Source organism: Cololabis saira, chromosome 2 (genome assembly GCF_033807715.1).
Source record: "Cololabis saira isolate AMF1-May2022 chromosome 2, fColSai1.1, whole genome shotgun sequence".
Lineage (NCBI taxonomy): Eukaryota > Metazoa > Chordata > Actinopteri > Beloniformes > Belonidae > Cololabis > Cololabis saira.
In genome coordinates, this window is record NC_084588.1 from 1,081,954 (window position 1) to 1,103,697 (window position 21,744).

General features: G+C 40.5%; 2 protein-coding genes across 3 annotated transcripts in view; both read left to right on the forward strand.

Annotated features, from left to right (window-relative positions):
* The window catches only part of vps35 (VPS35 retromer complex component), a 73,016-nt gene extending 70,942 nt beyond the window's left edge, over nucleotides 1–2,074 (forward strand). Inside the window, exon 17 of the mRNA XM_061735697.1 lies at nucleotides 634–2,074. Coding sequence (XP_061591681.1) covers nucleotides 634–813 — 180 coding nt within the window. The 3' untranslated portion in view covers nucleotides 814–2,074. The remainder of the gene's footprint in view (nucleotides 1–633) is intronic.
* Nucleotides 2,075–6,851: 4,777 nt separating this feature from the next.
* On the forward strand, nucleotides 6,852–20,086 carry c2h16orf87 (chromosome 2 C16orf87 homolog). 2 transcript variants are annotated; one of them, XM_061735739.1, is made up of 4 exons: nucleotides 6,852–7,140; nucleotides 8,522–8,621; nucleotides 13,667–13,846; nucleotides 17,297–20,086. In XM_061735739.1, the coding sequence occupies exons 1-4, from the start codon at nucleotides 7,075–7,077 to the stop codon at nucleotides 17,413–17,415; spliced, it is 465 nt and encodes a 154-aa protein (XP_061591723.1). In that variant the 5' UTR covers nucleotides 6,852–7,074; the 3' UTR covers nucleotides 17,416–20,086. The 2 variants fall into 2 exon arrangements, with proteins under 2 accessions (XP_061591723.1, XP_061591734.1); XM_061735750.1 differs by having other exon boundaries at nucleotides 6,852–7,098.
* Nucleotides 20,087–21,744: the final 1,658 nt, after the last annotated feature.

Genomic DNA, 21,744 nt, shown 5'->3' on the forward strand with positions numbered 1-21,744 from the left:
TGGAGACAGACGGGCGAGGGAACGAGCAGAAAGAGAGACCGGAATTAATTTAAAGAGGAATGAGTGTAAACATGATCATGGAATTATTCTATTCAGATTTAAAATCAGAATAAACCAGCCACTTACTTCAGAATTAGGTTTAATTCAGAATGGCCACACATGTGCTTCACTACCACCCTAGAGGTCGTGTTGGTGTTCATGAACATACATACATGCTACTGTGAGCAGAACAGAACAGGGGACCTTTCTCTATTCTTTCTTAGACGGCAGGAGGTTGAGCTGGTTTTTCCGTTTGGCCACCAGCTTCACAACTGTGATTGAATGTAATTCCGGGCCAGTAAAAGGTGAAAACGCTGCGTTCCCCTCGTATCCTGCCGGGACAGACGGTTACTGACTGAAAGAGTTCAGTCGTTTGTGCAGCGACTGACATCCCTGAATTCCTGCATCCATGTCTGATTAATCACAGTCTTTGTTAAAACAGAACTGTCAATTCCAACTCTACCATCCTTTTATTTAGCCTGACAGGAATGAGGCTGCATACGTTCTTAGAGATGATCTTAATGCTGTCTACAAAAACTATGCAAGTGATTTTATTGTAATAATAAGCCCTCGTGGTTTCCTTCATACTCTCAGGTGACGGTCCAGGTGTTAAACCAGCTGATCCAGAAGATCAGGGAGGATCTTCCCAACCTGGAAGCAAGTGAAGAAACTGAACAGATCAACAAACATTTCCACAACACACTGGAGCATCTGCGTCTGCAGAGAGAGTCCCCCGAGTCCGAGGGCCCCGTCTACGAGGGCCTGGTCCTTTAAAACTACAGTCTGGTTGAAAGTTTGTCCTCCCTTAAGTGTTTCATTCTATCACAACGTACTACTGCACACTCACCACATCACAAGTATCTTCTTTAGACCAGAGGTTAACATAAGTGTCAAGATGAGCTCAAAGAACCCACTCCTTCCTTTTGTGCTTTATTTCTATGCATAATTTCCTAAATACAATACTTATTTTAGTTTTTTTCCTGCAGATGGTTGGACGTGTACAGAAACCTGTGATGTTAGTTGAGGCAGCAATTAGGGACCATCCCACACTCACATCTAGCTAGTTTATGGAGACGGTGGATCACTGAGCCATTAGAACCCGGTCCCATCTGTCCTATTGATAAACTCATCAGCTGATCGTGTATATAGGCCACAAAATCCAATGACTGTCTTGAAGCATTTTCAGAATCATCCTAGTTTCCAAAAAAAGAATCAACTCTAACGTTGCTTTTCTTCAGGATTGCTTTGTGGAATTTTAAACATGTTATAGGAAATCATACTTAAAGAGAGATGAAATGTCAACTTTGGGAACCGGGGATCACGTTGAGACGGTCTTTTCCTGTAAAGTCTGGTGAATATTGTAAAACATCTTTTCATTTTCTTATACTGAGTACTGAAACACAAAACAGTTGAGTCATAATAGAGCAGCATTTATGTGATATCTGCAAATATTTATGCCAGCCCTTATGTGATTTGGAGAAATGACAAATAACTGCATAAATCTAATATTTAACTGCATAATCTAAGTAATTTTCATCAAAGTTTTCCATGTTTTAAGGAATGGCCTCCTGCCCAGCTCCTGCAGCGCTCCCATTGACTCTTGACCTTATCTGGTTTCTTGTTTCTTGTCACATCCACACGGTGACGACTCTTTTCTTCTTCTATTCTTTCCCAATGAGTGTAACAAAAGGCCAACTTTTGAGTTTACTCAGTGCTAACGACAATGTTCTGTTTTTGTTTGTTTACGTCTAGTTTTTTAATCACGCTGTCCAAGACTGTTGGTTTTGTGGGTGAACATTGTGGAGGAATCCAGCGGTTCTGTAATCTGTTGCTGTGCAGAGGATTCACCAGAGTTCTGAGTTGTGTGCTGAATATTTGGAGGTGTTTTTGGTTTCTTGGTTCTGGTCTGTTGGACGCTGTATTTACATGTTTTTTTGCTTTTAAATGTGTTTAAACCCCCTTGTAAATCAGATAAATAAAATTGCAGATTAAATGGAAATTGTCATTTACCAAAAATAAAATTGAAATTAACAAACTTTTTCTTTTTTTTTCAATTTTCACATAATTATTACAGATACATTAAAGTTGTGTTGATGTTATTGTTTAATGTTAAACTGAAGTAACTTTTCCAGGGGGGTATTCCAAGAAGGAGGTTTAGTGGCTAAACTGGGTATGTAAACCCAGGGTAAATGGTAAACCTGGGATTTCCGTTCCAAAATGGTCAGGTTAAGTACGTCAGGTTTTGTTCAGATAACCCAGTTATGTTCGGGGTTTTAAGCGCAAGTTCAGGAGCGCTGCAACTTGTTACACATAGAAGCCCACATTTTCCGTGCAATTCACCGTGAGAGGGTGATAAGACCACGATATGACATTTTATCTTTCCCCGATGAGTATTTGCGAGAGCGCTACCGTTTTTCAGCAGAATCCCTGATTTATTTGAGTAACCTTCTCCATCCATACACTGTAAACCCTAATAAGTTCACAGAACTCAAAAAAAATGTGTAACTGATTACCCAAAAATATTAAAGGAGCCGTCTGTAAGAAATGGCCAAAACTGGTACTGCAGTCACTTTCCAAATATTGTTGAGCGGCGTGTACCCTCCCCCTCCTCCCCCCGACCAGAGGTTGCCAGGTAGGCTGCAGAATGCAGCAGGAACGTAGGCTGCCATGGCTGCCATAATTAGAGCCGAACTGGCAACCCGGATGCCGAAACAATACTGACTTGGTGATTGGGAGATAGGTGGAGGGTGGAGCTTCAGAAACAATACTGACTTGGTGATTGGGAGATAGGTGGAGGGTGGAGCTTCAGAAACAATACTGACCTCGTGATTGGGAGATAGGTGGAGGGTGGAGCTTCAGAAACAATACTGACCTCGTGATTGGGAGATAGGTGGAGGGTGGAGCTTCAACATAAACATCAGTTGAGGGCTGCAACTCCTCTTTTTAAACTGGAATATCCTGGCTTGAGTGCTGTTGTCAGTGACATAAGTATTTGAAATGAACATGATTTTTAAATGTCTGTTGACATATCGGGGTCATTTTATGATTCGTTTTATTATTACTCTTACATACAGCTCCTTTAAAATATTTTTAAATGTTTTAAGTTTATATAAAATAAAAATTACACTTACAGTTGCCTTAAATTATCTTAATATTATCTTTTAAAAAGGTAATATTCCACAACTTATAGTCTGTGGGAAATACACTCAAAATTAATTCTAAAATCAAATACTGATGCCAGCCCACTACACCAGCTAATGTTAGAAAAAATGAAAGCGACACCACTGTTACAATTCAACCATTTTTAACGTTTAACGTTTGCAATGTATACAATATATACATTGCAAACGTTGCGCATCGTGGGTCTGCCCTCTCTTCGCTGCAAACAATGTGCATATGGAGCCAAATCAAGGCCAAAAGTTTTGCTAATTTGAAAATAAAATTTGAACCTGAAAATTCTTTTTTACAGTTTCAATTTTATTTTTTTCAGTTTCAAATCTTTTTTTAGGTTTCAAATCTTTTTTTTCAGTTTCACTTCTTTTTTTTTCAGTTTCAAATTTTTTTTTCAGGTTCAGACTTTTGGCCCGGATCTGGCGTTGGGGGCATGGCATCAACTGAGAGGGGCGTGGCATCATGAGTGACAGCAGAACAGAGAAGGCGGGGGACGTTCCTCAGTCATGTTGCCTTCAGGAAACGTAGGTTGCAGAAGTTATCAGTAGAAGTGTGATTCAACACTGTATATTCACGTGATTGGCAGTGGAAAAAACTGATATTAGTGACACATTTCTGTTTAAAAAGCTGTTTTAGACCGTACTTGGCACCAATCGCAGTATAAAAGCAATAAACTATGCCAGACTGTACAGTTCAACAGCCACACTTTAAAGTTTGGCATTTACCACTTCCACATACTACCAAGTAGGAGGAGCCGGTACCGGCCGCTCCCTTTCAGCAGCAGGTTGACATGGCAGATGGTCACAGAGTGCGTGATAAAATCTGTCTTAATCATTTCAATTAATAAAATACAGTTGACGGAGTTTTCACTTTTTTTTTATTTTTTCAATTCATTTTCCATTGTTTGCTTCATTCATTTAATATAAAATTCACATAATGGCCTAAATGTACGAATCAGTAATTCTCTGCCAAGCCATATCACGTGCTTTGGCAGATGAATTGGTGTGGTGGAGGACTTGCTGCTCCATTTTTCAACCCTCGATAGATGATGTCTTTATAGAGTCACCGTGAACTCGCTCATCTCTGGGTTAACCAACTCTGGGTTAGTTGAGTTAATTCATTACCGGTGTGTTGGAACCAACTGAGCGGGTTCAGTCGTCATGGGTTCAAGTAACCTCAAGATGAGACTTTAAATCAGTGTTTGTTAAACCTCCTTCTTGGAATACCCCCCTGGTCTGGATGTTTGCCAGCGCTTGGTCAAGGGGAGTCATGGAAACATCAACAAGTAACTCCAAGTATTTTGCATGGAAACAAAAACTACTATGAAGAAAAAAGCTTAAAGGGATTGTGACATGAAAAACACATTTTTCTTGATTTTTTGTGTTTTGTTGGGTGTCTTGACATCAATTACACCCAAAAAACAACGAACTTTTAACATTCAGTGTATTGTGTGCTTTCTGGGATTTTCCGCATAACTATGCAAAAACGGCGCATGTGGTTTGGTGGTGGATCGTTACGTAACGACCCGCTAAATCACCGCCCCCTCCACCCAGCTCACTGCCTCCTCTCCTCTCCAGCGCACCATAAAGGCTGATTTATGGTTCCGCGTTACACCGACGTAGAGCCTACGGCGTAGGGTTACGCGGCGACGCGCACCGTACGCTGAACCCTACGGCGTAGGCTCTGCGTCGATTTAACGCGGAACCATAAATGAGGCTTAAGACGGACTGTTTAGAGCCTCTTTTGTTCTAATCACCGGAGGAGAACTGCTAAGAAGACCCGCGGCCACTGACTGGACTTAAGATAAGAGGACACTGCTGCTTGCATGCCTTTATTTTTATGATTGTTTGCTGTGGACTGTCTGCTTCGCCCTGCTGCTTTTCCGTGCCTGCTTCGCCTGTCGCTCCTGGCTTAAGGCTGAAATATGCTTCTGCGTCAAACCAACGCCGTGCACACGCCGCAGCCGTGACGCCGTGCTGAACCCTTCTGACTTCTCCGTCACTCCATTTGGTCGCGGTGCAGTACCCCCCGCGGCCACTAGTTAGCGATCTTTTTCTGAATGGTTTATCCGACTTTTTCCGGTCACAGTAAATCAAAGAAATAAGGACAACTATTGTGCAAAAAACAAAAACAAAAAAAATCACACATAAACGAAGAAAAGAGCCCTGGAAGTTCACTACTGATTCAAACCGGAAACCGGAAATGCTTCGCTTTCAAACGAACCAATCACAGCCCTCTCGGTCTGCGTGTGGACGGCGTCTCCTCGACGCGTAGTTACAATTTTCGGGAGGTGCACGTCAGAGACGGCGCAGGTGACGGCGTGTCCTCTGCGTCGATCCAAACCACACGCCGTAGGCACGGCGTCATTTTGACGCAGAAGCATAACTGAGCCTTTAACTCTCCGACGCCGCTGTGAGCGTATGGCTGGAGGAGGAGGAGGTTTGGAGGAGGAGCGGAGCAATGATTGACAGGAGAGGGGGGAAAGGAAGCATTTTTTCACGGCGCAAAAAAACACTGTAATAAAAAGCCAGGAAAAGAGTACTAGAGTGAAGTTTTTAATAATAATAATAATAAATTGTATTTATAGAGCGCATTTTCACCTGAAGAACAAGTCTCAAAGCGCTTACAATAAAGATTAGAAAAAAAAAAAAAAAAAAGAAAAAATAGAAAATAAAAATAAAAGAGAAATAAAAATAAAAAAAATAAAATAAAATAAAAAAGCTAAATTAGCAAAAAAAGCACAAGGACATTCTAAAAGACCAGGACATCAGGGATAGGCTTTCTTAAAGAATAACGTTTTTAAGTTTCTTTTAAAACAGTCTGTGGTCTGGGGGGCCCTCAGGTGGTCAGGCAGGGCGTTCCAAAGCCTTGGGGCAACTGCCTGGAATGACCGATCTCCCATTTTTTTTTCTTGTTACACTCTTTTAGACACATTTGAGGGATGTTGGCCAAGACTTTTAATAGTGTTAAAAGCATGTTAAAAATGATGTCACAATACCTTTAAATAATAAAGACTTAAAGGTTACAGTGTAGAGAGTTAAGTCAAATGTGGTGGTGAAACAAAAAGGTGTGTGTGTGTGTGTGTGTGTGTGTGTGTGTGTGTGTGTGTGTGTGTGTGTGTGTGTGTGTGTGTGTGTGTGTGTGTGTGTGTGTGTGTGTGTGTGTGTGTGTGTGTGTGTGTGTGTGTGTGTGTGTGTGTGTGTGTGTGTGTGTGTGTGTGATTTATTGCTACAGTATATGTTACATGTCCTTGAATTATGTTTGATGGCTGATGTTTGATATGTTACATATCCTTGAATGATGTTTGATGTTTTTTTATCTGTGCTATATTTATTTGTACCAAGGGACTGCATATTAGCTAACTCTGCTGCAATGCATCAAATGTTTACAAGCACATGGTCCCTCTCAAATAAAATTTAAGAAAAAAAAAATGTTGCCAGATAGGTATAGGTAGGTTTGAAACATGTTAAGATGTATTATTTGGTTTAATGTTGATGTTATAACACTGAGGTCGATCGAGGGTTCAGAGAGGCTTTTACAGAAATGGAAACAAACTTTTGCCTTAATAATCAATTAAGGGTTTGCATTACATGACAGATTCCCCACGGACCGTGAACGCACCATATCAACAGAGGAATCGCTTCACGCATGCGCACATTTTTACTCCTGCCAGCTCTCAAATCTTTGTTCGTAGTCTTGAAAGACGGGTATTTTTCTGTTGAATGCCAACTTGAGGTGTAGTTGTATTTATTCACTTAGTTCTCTTTGGCATGCATGAATGCTAGAGTGTTGGGGAGAGTCTGTGTCCGTCCATGCGTCCCAGAGAGTTGTAGCTACTGAAGCTATTGCTGGAGGAAACGGACTATGTCGACAAATAAAACAAAGAAGGTAAAAATGGCTACGAAAGCTTGTCCTGAATGCGACCAGCAGGTGAGAGAATACATTTCTACTATGAAATGTGGCTGTCTAATTAGTTTTTACTGATATTCCATAATTTAAATCAATATAAATCATTGCAGTATAGAGGTAACAACTACGGAAAAAGATTCAGTGCCAAAAGTCTGATTTATGGTACTGCGTTAAATCGACGGCGTAGTTATGTGTGCGTCGCTGCGCATCCTACGCCGTAGGCTCTGCGTTGGGGTAACGCGGAACCATAAATCAGGCTAAAGAACACGCCGTACGGTCCTAAATGTGTAATCAGAGTTCTATGAATACAAAACAATATATATATATATATATATATATATATATATATATATACTAGTCTGAATCAGTTACTGCCCCCCAGCTAACTGTCACTGGGCCGTGATAACTTCTCAATGCCATAGCAAACATGGAAAGAATGTTGATAGGCTGAGGTGTTTTGTTTTAGTTGTTTTTTGGTTTTGTTTGGTTGTGTGTTTTTAATCTGAGTTTGTACATCTGAAAATGTTTGCCACAGTAAGCGTCTTTTCAATCAAGGTTTATGTTGTTAAAGTACTAGAGTACTTGCTCCTAAGAACTATTAACGCAACCAATACAGGAGGTGGATGCATGCGTATACGTAGGATCAGCTATTCTATGTTTATTTAGAAAGCATATATAACCATAGATTTAAATTAAAAAATAATTAGATTTCCCTTTGGGAAGGATAACAGAATAAGCACCAAATGGAAGGTAGAGGAAAATAAGCAGGCTTTTGGCAGCGTGAAACATTGCACATGCATATATGAGCCAGTTGTGTGGAGGAGTAAATTAAGCTGTTGATGTATCCTGTCACAAAACAGCAAATACCTGGCAAAGGAAGGATTTGAGTGCCATATTTAGTTAAATTTCCAAGTTTTTATCTGTCAATGCCAAAGCCGATTAGGGCAAGTGCTGGCCCGCCCCCCATCTAGATTTCTAGGCTGCTAGTTAAAGATGTCACCCTCAGTTTGCAGCAGTAAAACACAGAAATGACAGATCAGAGGACATGAACTTATAAACAGTAGTATTGAAGCAATGTGATTGGAAAAGCATTGCTTATGGTGCCCTGCTGCACTAAATACACTTAGTTTAATCACTGGTGTTCTACCACTCGCGTGGTAGAAGATGTGCAGTCCTGTCTATCACGTTGTCCAACTCATGCAAGGTTCTTGTTTGTGTAAAGTTCCCAGAGAAACCCCCAGGAAAGAGCCAGTCTTCTCTTTAGTTTGTAAACTTGCTTTAAGTCTCAAGCGCTTGGACCACACTGGTTGTGTTTAACCAAACACACATGCAAGAAAGTATGCAGTGTTTTCTCATTGTAGCAGAATTAAATGGTCTTTGTTTCTTGTTTGTTTCTGTCTAGATTCCAGTTGCTTGCAAGTCTTGCCCCTGTGGTTTTGTGTTTATTAGCAGAAAACTTCTAAACGCTAAGCTAAACGAGTGCCCGTCACCAGCCATAGCAGGTAAGCTTCACCTTCACAGAACAAATGATTTGTCTGATAATTATGTTTTATTATTTGATTGATGGCTATGCATTCCATGTAATATATGTAGTAATACACATATTCATGGTCCAGTGTGAAGAATGTAGCTTTATGTCGTGGCATAACAGTGTTTCCCCTACCATTGTATAGGCCTGGGGTGCCGCCAGGCCAACGAGAACCCCCGCCAGGCCTAAAAAAAATGTAATATGCCAAAAATAAGCGACGTATCCATTAATCCATAAATAAATGATCATTTACATTTAGGACCCTCTGCAACGTGAGTCAACCTGCTTCGTTGCCTAGTAACGATGCCAGTACCGCTGCTGAGAGTGCGGGAATATTATTATACATTATGGGATGTAGAGAGTTTGTAGCTAGCCAACTATGGCGCGCCGTCAAAAAAAAGAAAAAATATCGTGGGCGACAGACAACATGATATAAAGAAATGTTTCTGCCAGACTCCGTTGCCACGGAAAATAGATGAAGGGAGAGAAATAGATGAAGGGAGAGAAACAGAGGAAATAGATGAAGGGAGAGTAACAGGAAATAGATGGAGGGAGAGTAACAGAGGAAATAGATGAAGGGAGAGAAACAGAGGAAATAGATGAAGGGAGAGAAACAGAGGAAATAGATGAAGGGAGAGTAACAGAGACAACAGAGGAAATAGATGAAGGGAGAGTAACAGAGGGAATAGATGAAGGGAGAGTAACAGAGGAAATAGATGAAGGGAGAGTAACAGAGGAAATAGATGAAGGGAGAGTAACAGAGGAAATAGATGAAGGGAGAGTAACAGAGGAAATAGATGAAGGGAGAGTAACAGAGGAAATAGAGGGAATAGATGGAGGGAGAGTAACAGAGGGAATAGATGAAGGGAGAGTAACAGAGGAAATAGATGGAGGGAGAGTAACAGAGGAAATAGATGGAGGGAGAGTAACAGAGGAAATAGATGGAGGGAGAGTAACAGAGGAAATAGATGGAGGGAGAGTAACAGAGGAAATAGATGAAGGGAGAGTAACAGAGGGAATAGATGAAGGGAGAGTAACAGAGGAAATAGATGAAGGGAGAGAAACAGAGGAAACAGATGAAGGGAGAGTAACAGAGGGAATAGATGAAGGGAGAGTAACAGAGGAAATAGAGGGAATAGATGGAGGGAGAGTAACAGAGGAAATAGATGAAGGGAGAGTAACAGAGGAAATAGATGAAGGGAGAGTAACAGAGGAAATAGATGGAGGGAGAGTAACAGAGGAAATAGATGGAGGGAGAGTAACAGAGGAAATAGATGGAGGGAGAGTAACAGAGGGAATAGATGAAGGGAGAGTAACAGAGGAAATAGATGAAGGGAGAGTAACAGAGGAAATAGATGAAGGGAGAGTAACAGAGGAAATAGATGAAGGGAGAGTAACAGAGGAAATAGATGAAGGGAGAGTAACAGAGGAAATAGATGGAGGGAGAGTAACAGAGGAAATAGATGGAGGGAGAGTAACAGAGGAAACAATGGCAGGTGCAGGTGAGACGGGAGAAAGAGGGGCAGATCTCAGTGGGGAGGGGGCTGCTCAATTACCCTTAAGGCTGATTTCTGGTTCCACGTTACACCAACGCAGATCTTACGCCGTAGGTCATGATGTAGGCTCTGCGTTGGTGTAACACGGAACCATAAATCAGCCTTTACCATCGCGGACACCGGTCCGACTGGTGACCCAGTAAAAAACAACATTTAAACACAGCGGGGATCCCTAATGGCTTCATAACCATAAATACAGCCCTTGGTTGTACCACACTCCCCATGGTACATTTCCAGTTTGTTGTTTAGCTCACATTTTTGTTCTGATTAAGCTTCTTTTTTTGGTAAGCAATAATGATGAAAATAACAGACAATAGATTGTCTTTCCACTAGAACCACTAAAGGTTCATTTTTTTCCCCAGGCATTGTCAAATGCATGTAACTCTGTTATAACAATACAGAAAAAAAACAAATCTTCTACAATGTTTAAATGATTTCTAACTGATATAATCTCAATTGTGAATAGGGATGTTTTGTGGCATATGCCGTCAGCACAAGCAGCCGTTAAAAGAGGACCATCCCAGAGGGTTTTCATAGAGATCCCTCTGAAATATCTAGAAAAGATCAGACCAGCACACTGCAGCCTTTCAGGCCCATGACACTTTGGTTAAAGGTTAGATTAAGCCTAATGATTTAATTGATATGATATCATTCAGCAATATAGGCCTACAATGATTTTTAATGTAAAACTTTGTTATATTGCTGCATGTCACATGTCCAATATGCCGTCCCACCTGCTCGTCTGTTCAGGGTTTTTCCGGTGGTACCACCGGGCCTGAAAACAATTCTAGGGGAAACACTGCATAAGTCTAAACTCACTGACTAGCCATGTTTACCTCTAACTTCACACACACGCCATATAAAAGCTGAATGAGTGATTTTAAAGTGAGCTGAATCCGGACATCTCAGCTCGGCTGGAGCACCCGGCAGGTCTGGCTGACGGCGCTGGTTTCCAGCCTTACTGTAATAATAATAATGAACTTTATTATTAAACTGTAAGCTCCCTATAAATATATACTGTGTGTGTGTGTGTATGTATATGTATATATATATATATATATATATATATATATATATATATATATATATATATATATATATATATATATATATATATATATATATATATATATATATAAGCATGGCCGTCCGCTCACTTTGAGCAGGGACAGTCAAGTGTTGCCGTACTGAATTGTGGGTTCGTGGCAGCACAATGGGACCATTGCTTTGGTCAAAAGGCGAGGATTATAATTATTTTTCCACGGTTGTTGGGTCCATAGTCACATGTTAATGACACACAACTCCTCTGCTCAATCACAGCCAACAAGCTCCAACCTAACTCCTGAAATACGAGCTGAACACAGACTTGTTTGTGCTGCTGGCGCTGCTACAACACTATATGTTCATGTTCATGTCAAATACCACACACTAGAGAATGCAACACAGAAAAGAAGTGGGTTTTGTATTATTTTTTTTTAAGTTGTAATGTAAATTTCAGTTTAATTTGAATAAATCTTTGATTGTAGGAAGCAACATCTAGCTCATGCAGTTGTCTATCTTTATACAGTTGAGGACGATATTATTAGCCCCCCTATGGAATTTTAGGTTTTTTCAAGTTTCTGGCAAGATCCTTTTTAGCAGAGCAAGGCGGTTCTAACAGAGCATTCCTGAACATACAATTTGTCATTATATGGGCCAAAACATTTATATTTGTGCACCAAAACATGTAAGAAAAAGCTAAAATGACGAGGGACATTATTATTAGCCCCCTTTTAAGAAATTACCATTTATTAAGTCATCACACAAGCCACTTTTATGCAGTGATGTGCTTAACCTTCACAGGTGATGTGCATAAAGGTAATCGGGTCAAACAGGTGATTGCACTCAATTCAGTTAAGTTAATTAACTCAAGCCAAAACATGGTATAAAAGCCTCATTATGGAGCTGGCAGTTGAGGAGGCAACATGCCAAAAACAAAGGAGATCAGTGTGGACCTCAGAATAAGAATGATAGATGCCCACAAAGCAGGGGAGGGATATACGAAGATATCCAACCGTTTCCAGGTGTCAAGGACTGGAGTGAGAGGCATCATTCAACGCTCCAAAGACAGCAACACAGTGCAGAACAAGCCTGGCAGAGGTAGAAAGAGAAAGATTTCAGAGAGACTGGAGAGGAAACTGGTGGGAGACGTGTCTATTGACCCCAGATTAACTTCCAAGGCGCTGGCAAATGACTTGGCCACATCAGGAATCATTGCCTCGAAGAAGACCATAACTAGAGCTCTGCACAGGAATGACCTACGAGGGTGCAGACCAAGAAAAACCCCACTTTTGAGGAAGAGGCACCTTCAAGCCAGACTTCAGTATGCTCGAGACAACCTGGAGAAAGATTATTCATACTGGAAGCGTGTCTTATGGTCTGACGAGACTAAACTAGAGCTCTTTGGCCACAGGGACACTGCTTACGTTTGGAGAAAAAAAGGACAGGCATTCAACCCAAAGAACATCCCCACAGTGAAGCATGGTGGTGGGAGTATTATGCTGTGGGGATGCTTCAGTGCATCTGGAACAGGAAATCTTGTCAAGGAGGATGGAATCATGGATAAAGAAAAATATTTGGCTATTTTGAAAGAGAACCTTAGGCAGTCAGCTGTGAAACTGGGTCTGAGACGTCACTTCATCTTCCAACATGACAAGGATACTAAACACACCTCCCTCTTGGTGAAGAACTATCTCCAGACGACCAAAGTGAATGTCATTGAATGGCCTGCACAAAGCCCTGACTTAAATCCAATAGAAAATCTGTGGGGTGACCTAAAGAAACATGTCCATGCCAGGCACCATCACATCTAGAGGAACTGGAGAGATTTGCCAAAGAAGAATGGGCCAGGATTCCTCAAATGAAGTGTGAGAGACTTGTTGTAAACTACAACAAACGTCTGCAGGCAGTAATACAGCAAAAAGGATACACAATTGACTATTAGGGTGTGGGGGGCTAATAATTTTGACCCTGGTAGTTTTTGTGTTTTGTACAATATCTTAATTTCTGAGTGGAATATAAAATAGTGTAAGCATCCAAAATAAAACTACGAAGTCTACAAAAAGCTGTGTTCAGTTTATTTTGCTCTGGTTAATATCACTTGGAAAACACTTAGAAAACAAGCACTATTTTGTAAGGGGGCTAATAGAATCGTCCTCAACTGTATCTGGCAACAACTAGCCCAAGTAACACTGGACTGGCCAGGCAAGTTATATTATAACAATATAATAAACATAAAACCTAATTTTATTCTGCTGTGACCCAAAATACAGTAATATGTTGTAGTATAAATGAAAATAAGTGGCCTGGACTCCCAAATCATGTTTGTGCATTAATGAACTGTATGAGATTCATACTTTAATGCAATGTTGTGTCGTATCAATCAATCGTCACTAGTTCTCCACAAATATTTGTCCTGTTTAAGACATGCTGGACTTTAAGCGGAGAAGAACCGAGCGCATTCGGAAAGAAAGGATCGACTCTCCTTTAGGCAACGACATGGAGAACCGGAGGAGACCCCGGACCAACAGCCAGTCAGACGCCATCAGGAGAGGACGGGGGCGGCCCAAGACCGTCGGCCTGAAGAAACAAGACGACGACAAAGGTAAAGTAAATTACAATCCCCAGTAACATTTATCCGCTTTGTTTGGAATCTCTGATTCCATGAATGTGTTAAATATTTAGCTACTGCAGTATGGAGTAAGATAGCTTTAAAAAAGATGTGTCCATGTTATAACTATTCATGTTCGTAATGATAAACATTTGTATGTAAATAAAGTTGTACCCAAATTTCTGCTGTCACACACGAGTCTGATAAATGATTAGGTTTAGAATGGTTTTTATGTGAGTATGAATATACAGGACTGTCTCAAAAAATTAGAATACCGTGATTTTCTGTAATGCAATTACAAAAACAAAAATGTCATACATTCTGGATTCATTACAAATCAACTGAAATATTGCAAGACTTTTCTTATTTTAATATTGCTGATCATGGCTTACAGCTTAAGAAAACTCAAATATCCCATCTAAAAAATGTGAATATTCTGGGAATCTTAAACTGTAAGCTGTAAACGTAATCACAATATTCTAATTTTCTGAGACAGTCCTGTAAAGCTGCGAGTGCAAAGTCTTATGAATACAAGTATAATTTCCACGACTACCAGTCTTCACTGTGAACAGGAACATAAACTGTATAGTATTTAAAACAGTACAATTTCATGAAATAACTAAATGATGGATGGGTTATTTCCTTTACTGTGATGGAGCTTCCCCTGCGTTACCGTGGTTACCGTAGTTTCCACGGCTGCTCTGTTGCCAGCCGAACCTTTGGGGTTCCATTTCTTTCCTGTTTCTGCCTGTGACGTCATTTCAACAGTTTTTTCACTCGTACCCACAAACTTGAATTCGTGTTCACAGTGAAGACTCGTATTCGTAGAAATTACAGTTGTATTCATAAGACTTTTAGATTCATACTCACATAAAAACAATCCTAACCCTAATAATGTATCAGACTCGTGTGTGACAGCAGCAACTTTTGTATTTACATACAAATGTTTATCGTTACGAATAGTTCTACAGGGGTGATAGCGCTCCGGCGTCACGCCGGATTTCCGGCATACCGAGGTGTTTGCGAGAAAAAAATAGATAAAATCAGGTTTGCCGTTTATTTTTCTTATGATATGAATTTTTCATATACCGTAATACCGGTGAGTAGCGCACACAACGTTGGGAGCGTCGCGCCGCGCGGCGGAACGTAGCGCCGCCGGACACTGTTTGTGTGGGGATTGTTTAGCGAGTGAGCAGTGAGCAGAGCCGGCAGGGAAAAGCATGGGAAAAGTCAACAGTGCTGCGTGTAACCTAAATCTACCATGGGCTCAGCGTTAGGGCTCGGCCAAGTGAGGCTTTATAAATATATGGGCTTTATACATTTATTAAATATATGAGCGCGGAGTCGGCGAGGAGTACGAGCCGGGCGCACATTCAGTCGCGCTGTGAAGCCTGATTTATAGTTCCGCGTTAAATCGACGCAGAGCTTTCGCCGTGGGGTACGCCGTAGTTCGCGTAACCCACGGCGTAGGACCTGCGTTGGTGTAACGCGGAACCATAAATCAGCCTTAAACCACACCTGCAGCCCGCTCATGAGGATGAGAGGTTAAAACAGCGCGAGTTGCTCATTGCTGGTTCGTTTTGTTAACTCTGAGAGCTTTATTGGTTTGTTTGTTAGCTTGCTGGTGTTTTTTTTCTATCTGGGAGTTATTTATGAAGAAGTTCTGAGTTCCGTGTGAGCAGTATTCGAGTTGAGGGGGGATGAGGGGTGATGTGATGGCACCCCCCCTGAAATAAAAACGGTCCAAATCATCCCCCCCTGAAATAAAAACGGTCCAAATCATCCCCCCTGAAATAAAAACGGTCCAAATCATCCCCCCCTGTAAAACTGCCATCCCCTCCTTTCCATCCCTTATGTCATTTCATCAATGAATGTGGTTTTACTGCTATTTCAACATTTAGAGTCATCACCAGGAAAAATAACTTATTTGACAATTTTCACCTGTTTCAAGTAAATTTTCACTTGAAATAAGTAGAAAAATCTGCCAGTGGAACAAGATTTATCTTCTTATTACAAGCAATACAATCTTGTTCCACTGGCAGATTTTTCTACTTATTTCAAGTGAAAATCTACTTGAAACAGACTGATTTATTGCTTGTGTAGTTGAAAAATACATGAGAACAGGACCTTGAAAAAAAATAATCACATATTAAATCGCAATCGTAATATTGAGGAAAAAATTAGATTAGCAATTAGATTATTTTCAAAAATCGTTCAGCCCTACATTAGAATCATAAGTGTTCCCACCTCATTGTAAACAGCATCATTTTTTGAGGCCAAGCAAACCTGTATTTATACTAGTGTTGACATTAATGTTTTTCTACAATCTTTCCTCCTCATGACAGTAAAATAGGCCATTCAATTTAATGAACTATTTATCAAAATGTTGTCCCAGGGAATCACACCCCTGGCCTATGTTGTTCAATTTACTCATTCTGTTTTCTATGGGCTGCATGTGGTGAGCTTGAACAACAGGACCATGGGTCAATTTACACCAGACTTACACTTTAAGAGGACAAAAAATGACAATTGTGTTGATCGGGGCATATATCTTGGCTTAGGGGCTCGCTTACCTCCCAGGGAAAAAAAGTTCAGGCTCAGGATTTTTTTTTACTATCACCCCTGGTTCTAACATGGACACATGTTTCTTTAGCTTTCTTACTCCATACTGCAGATACTCATGTTGTTAGTGATCATAGACTCACTCACTCACTCACTCACTCACTCACTCACTCACTCACTCACTCACTCACTCACTCACTCACTCACTCACTCACTCACTCACTCACTCACTACAGTAGAAGCTCAGAGTAGGACTTTGTCTTTCTGGGGCATTCAGATTATTTCAGGATTTGTACATCACTGAACTTCCGTAGCTCCACTGTGAGAAACAGGAACTATTTGCCTGCACTTTGAGCTTAAATGGGAAGTGCCAGTGTTAATGAAACTCTGCTCTCCCTCTGGGTCATGTGACCTCCACTCTCAGGGCCGGAATAGATTTGCAGTGACTGCATTTCCATGCATCAATAACCCTTTAAAACCCCAATATTGGCAAAAACCCGAATTTGCACGGCCATGTAAACACCAATAACCCCTTTGAATAACCCGCATTTGCTCATATTCAGGTGCGTGTGTGAATGAATACATGAGACGTAAAACGTACATTTCTTTGTAGAAAGGCGCTTTGTGAAAATAAGTCCATTTACTTGTATTAGTTTACAGCGCAGTCTTGAACATCCAATATGGTGGCGACGTTGATGTATGGCAGCAGCTCCATGGGGCGGATACGTTTATATATCTATGCTCTGCTCATGCCGGCTCCCAGTCTGAGGCTTTTGATAGCAGTCTGCAGCGAACGCAGCATCAGTCATCGTACAATCATGATCAGAAGTTAAAAGCTCTTCCTAAAATAGTTTTTTCATTCTTGTGTTTTTCTGTTCACAGAGAAACAAGAAAAGGAGGTGGATATTTACGCCAGTCTCTCTGACGAGAAGGCCTTTGTGTTTTCTGTGGCCTTGGCTGAGATCAACCGCAAGATCCTGGGCCAGAGACTCATCTTGTAGCTCCAAGTAACTGAAAGAACTAGACAAGAGGACACGATGTCGTGGGACGACCAAAGATCAGGAAGAAGCTGGACTCTGGACTGGAAGAGCTTCCATCGCTTCATGGAGAGATATTGAGAAAGATAAAAGATGTCACATCTGTGTGGCATTTTAAAATCTACATTTACACATATTTACTGTTTCTGGACAAACAAAAGTCAGAGTTGGGGGTTATAACAGCATATATATTTAGTTTTGTCTAACTATTAAAAACACCATAAGTATTTTGTCTTTTCTGATGATGAAACGTGTGAGTGTACGACCACACTCACATACTGTGTTTAAAGGCCTTTTACGTGTAATTAATTTACTTTAGGATGCTGAGAGAATAAAGTTAAACCATCTTGAAATAAATGCACTGCTAGGTTCCCTTTGCTTGTTTGTAGCCCTCATCTTTGGGAAACATGTAGGTTTTCTTATCAACTAAGGTGAAATGAAGCATCTATTGTTCATAATGAAGCCTGTCTTGTTCAGTTATCTAGTCTGACGTAATCTGGTTCTACTAGTGCTCTGGTTAGACTGTAATCTGGTTCTACTAGTGCTCTGGTTAGACTGTAATCTGGTTCTACTAGTGCTCTGGTTAGACTGTAATCTGGTTCTACTAGTGCTCTGGTTAGACTGTAATCTGGTTCTACTAGTGCTCTGGTTAGACTGTAATCTGGTTCTACTAGTGCTCTGGTTAGACTGTAATCTGGTTCTACTAGTGCTCTGGTTAGACTGTAATCTGGTTCTACTAGTGCTCTGGTTAGACTGTAATCTGGTTCTACTAGTGCTCTGGTTAGACTGTAATCTGGTTCTACTAGTGCTCTGGTTAGACTGTAATCTGGTTCTACTAGTGCTCTCGTTAGACTGTAATCTGGTTCTACTAGTGCTCTCGTTAGACTGTAATCTGGTTCTACTAGTGCTCTCGTTAGACTGTAATCTGGTTCTACTAGTGCTCTCGTTAGACTGTAATCTAATGCTCTTTCTGTGGTTTTTCAACTTCCATACAGAGAAAAGGTGTAAACCTGTTTCCAAGTGTGAAATGCATTCTCCGGGTCAAAGGTGATGCATGAACCCTGCAGCGTGAAAGAACCGAGGCTCAGGCTGGAACAACAAATCTATCAATAACATGCTGAGAATGTTGGGGATCAGCTATTGAACAATTGTTTGCATGTTCTTTGATAAACCACAAAATTGCTGAGTTTTGTGAACGAGTTAGCAGCCTCTGAACCAGTTATCTAGCTGTTGCTATCCCATTATTAAATGTCCCATATAGGTCCGGATTAAGGTACATGCAGTTTAAAAGTCCCAATGATGTCTTATATGATCAGAAATCCGATAGAACTGCTGCATGGAAACGTAGTGAGTGGTTCCCTGATCAGTCCAGGGGCCAGAGCATCCACGCAGCCCGCAGCATGCTCTTTACTTCTGGAGCTCTTTACCCAGTAAACTATCCATCTATTACGGAAGAGTATCAGGGCCAGGCAGGAGAAAAAATATGGGAGAGGTTTTTATTTATTTATTTTTATTGTGCACTTCAAGAAAAAATTCAATGTCGAGAAAAAAGTCGAAAGATCGAGATTAATGTTGAAATACAATTTCAAGAATAAAGTTGAAATTTTGTCTTTTCTCAACATTTCCACTTTATTCACGAAATTTTGACTTTTTTCTTGACATTTCAACTTTTTACTCGAAGTGCATAATGAAAAAAAAAATCTTCCTCCTCTAAAATATTATTTTAATGTTTTTCCTGCCTGGCCCTGAGACGGTGGGCTACACCATTTAGGGACTTAAAAGATAATAGTCTTTAGCTGCGTCCCAAATCCCATCCTTCCACCCTAATGAGTAGCAAAAACAGTATGTGAGATTTTTTAGTGCGTCCAAAACATTAGTACGTAATCAATAGTATGTACTATCCATACTCATTCTGGAGAAATGTATTAGTGTGGATTGATGGACACTAGCTGAGCAGAAACTTCCCACAATGCAATGCAGCGGTGTTTGGTTGCTAAGTGATAACTATATGTCATAAGTATCATATTAAGTATGATATTATATAATAATATTATAATATTGGTATATAATAGTATTATATAATGTCATCTTGTTTCGGCCAGAATAAACGGGAAAGAGTGGAGCGGTGCTGCTACTGCTGCTGTTACCATGGTAACAGTTGCTACTGTGACAGGACCAGTGGCGGCTGGTGATAAAAAATTTTGGGCGAGTGGGGATTACAACACAACTATAAACTCTACTTGAACATACATTTTTTTGCTATTTTTTTATTACATATCACTACATACATATACTACATATACATGTAGCATATTTTACATAAACATATTTTCAATTTTTCAAGTAACAACATAATATATTTGAACCATTTTTCAGATTTTTACAGTTATTATATAGAGATATTGTCTGAAAAATGGTTCAAATATGTTATTTTGTTATTTGAAAATTTTTTAATTTGTTTTGTTGATGAGAAAATATGTTTCTCTATTTTTCTTATTTTTGTGAGGGGGGATATATATTGTTTTTCGGCACTACCTTGTTCTCTATAGCTGATATAACATGAATTACTCCTATGTGGGATCAATAAAGTTCTTATTTTTGCCATCTGAGAAAATTAAATATATTATATTTGGTGCTTAACTGTTTCCCAAGTATATTAGTGCGTGTGTGAATGAATAAATGAGACGTAAAACGTACATTGCTTTGTAGAAAGGCGCTTTATGAAAATAAGCCCATTTACTTGCACAGTCTTGAACATCCAATATGGCGGCGACGTTGACGTATCGCAGCAGCTCCATGGAAGGAGGAGGAGACATGGATATGGTTGTGACTCCCCCTGAATCCCAATCTCCACGCTCACAGACTCACACACTTACAGACGCGCTCCCTCGACTTGCGTAAGGGTTCAGGGCTGTTCCATTCCTAAAGTCATTATGGGTTCAGGGCTGTCCCATTCCTAAAGTCATTGGCCGGGTTTCCCAGATCAGTTAAGTAGTTCTTAACAGCGAAAGACTTCTTTCAAACCTTCTTAAGGAGCCTGTGAAAGAAAATCGCGTTTCCCAGAGTCGCTCTTAGCTTAAGTATCTCTTTCATTAAGAAGGAAATGAAAGATGCTGCTGACCCAGTCTTTACAACTATCTTAGTGAACAAAGGCTCACAGATCCAGCCGCGTCAGGCAAATCAATATCACACCAAGCAATAAGATATTAAACAATGCACCCCGCACAAATTTTGATCTATTTTATACTTTAGATTTATATTGTTTAGCATTCATTGGTGACAGCAAAGGGGGAAAAAAGAAAAATAAGGAATAACAAGTGTGTTCCTGTATATGCTTTATGCATTACCACAAATAAAACGATCATCATGAATATCATTTATTTGATAATTTGGCTGCTATACAGCATGTTCTCGCTGCAAATCAACCGCGTCGCCGTGCGCGAAGCAGAACTGTTTTTATGAACGCATTGGTGCGTCAGCACTTCAGTCCCCTGGACATGCTGTCAGACCGGGCTGTCCAGGCAGCCGTGACACCGATCCTACGGCGTGCCCGAGCCCGAGCGCACCCAAATGTGTGATGACAGGGAATTAGTGCATTGAGGAGCAGCGCTGCATGTCTCCACCAGTGTTGTGCTAGTTACTGAAAAATAGTAACTAGTTACCATTACTAGTTACCTCATTAAAAAGTAACTCAGTAACTCAGCTACTTAGACCAAAAAGTAATGCGTTACTATGAAAAGTAACTTTTTAGTTGCTTTAAATAAAAACATTATTTTAAATGCTCCCATTTCATGCCCCTCTAGCCTTCATTTCAGCAGGTTCTGTATGGATTTGCATTGTGCATCGTGTTCTGCATTCTAAACAGTCTCCCCGCTTCTTCACTTCCTGTATCAATAACGTTGGTTGCTTAGCAACAAGCTGAGAACGACCAATTAGCTTCAGCACCAGCTGAAGAACAGGAGCCTTTGATGAATCGTTCATTACAGTCTCAAATATAATCAATGGTGTCGGTTTATATTAAAGAATCTTTTTGCCCAGAAGAAAAAAGAGCGAAGACAACGACCCATAACTATTTTCTTCTCTTGAAAAAACACAGCTGCACCGCAGGCTTTAGGATAAAAAGACGCTACAGCGCGAGTCAGGATGCAGCATCATTCAGAAGAGCAGTGGAATACGTGCGTGGCGGGGCTGATCTCTGCAATTTGAAGCCCTCTATAATTGTAAAAAAGAATTTCACTTATCACGGGTTCTTTTTGGAACATAACCCCTGCGAAAAACCAGGGATTGCTGTAA

Bases quoted from the DNA above. Each gene is read 5' to 3' on its own strand.
- c2h16orf87 (XM_061735739.1), top strand. From the start codon at position 7,075: ATGTCGACAAATAAAACAAAGAAGGTAAAAATGGCTACGAAAGCTTGT. The intron at 7,141-8,521 runs GTGAGAGAATAC...GTTTCTGTCTAG, and splicing joins GTCCTGAATGCGACCAGCAG to ATTCCAGTTGCTTGCAAGTC. The intron at 13,847-17,296 runs GTAAAGTAAATT...TTCTGTTCACAG, and splicing joins GAAACAAGACGACGACAAAG to AGAAACAAGAAAAGGAGGTG.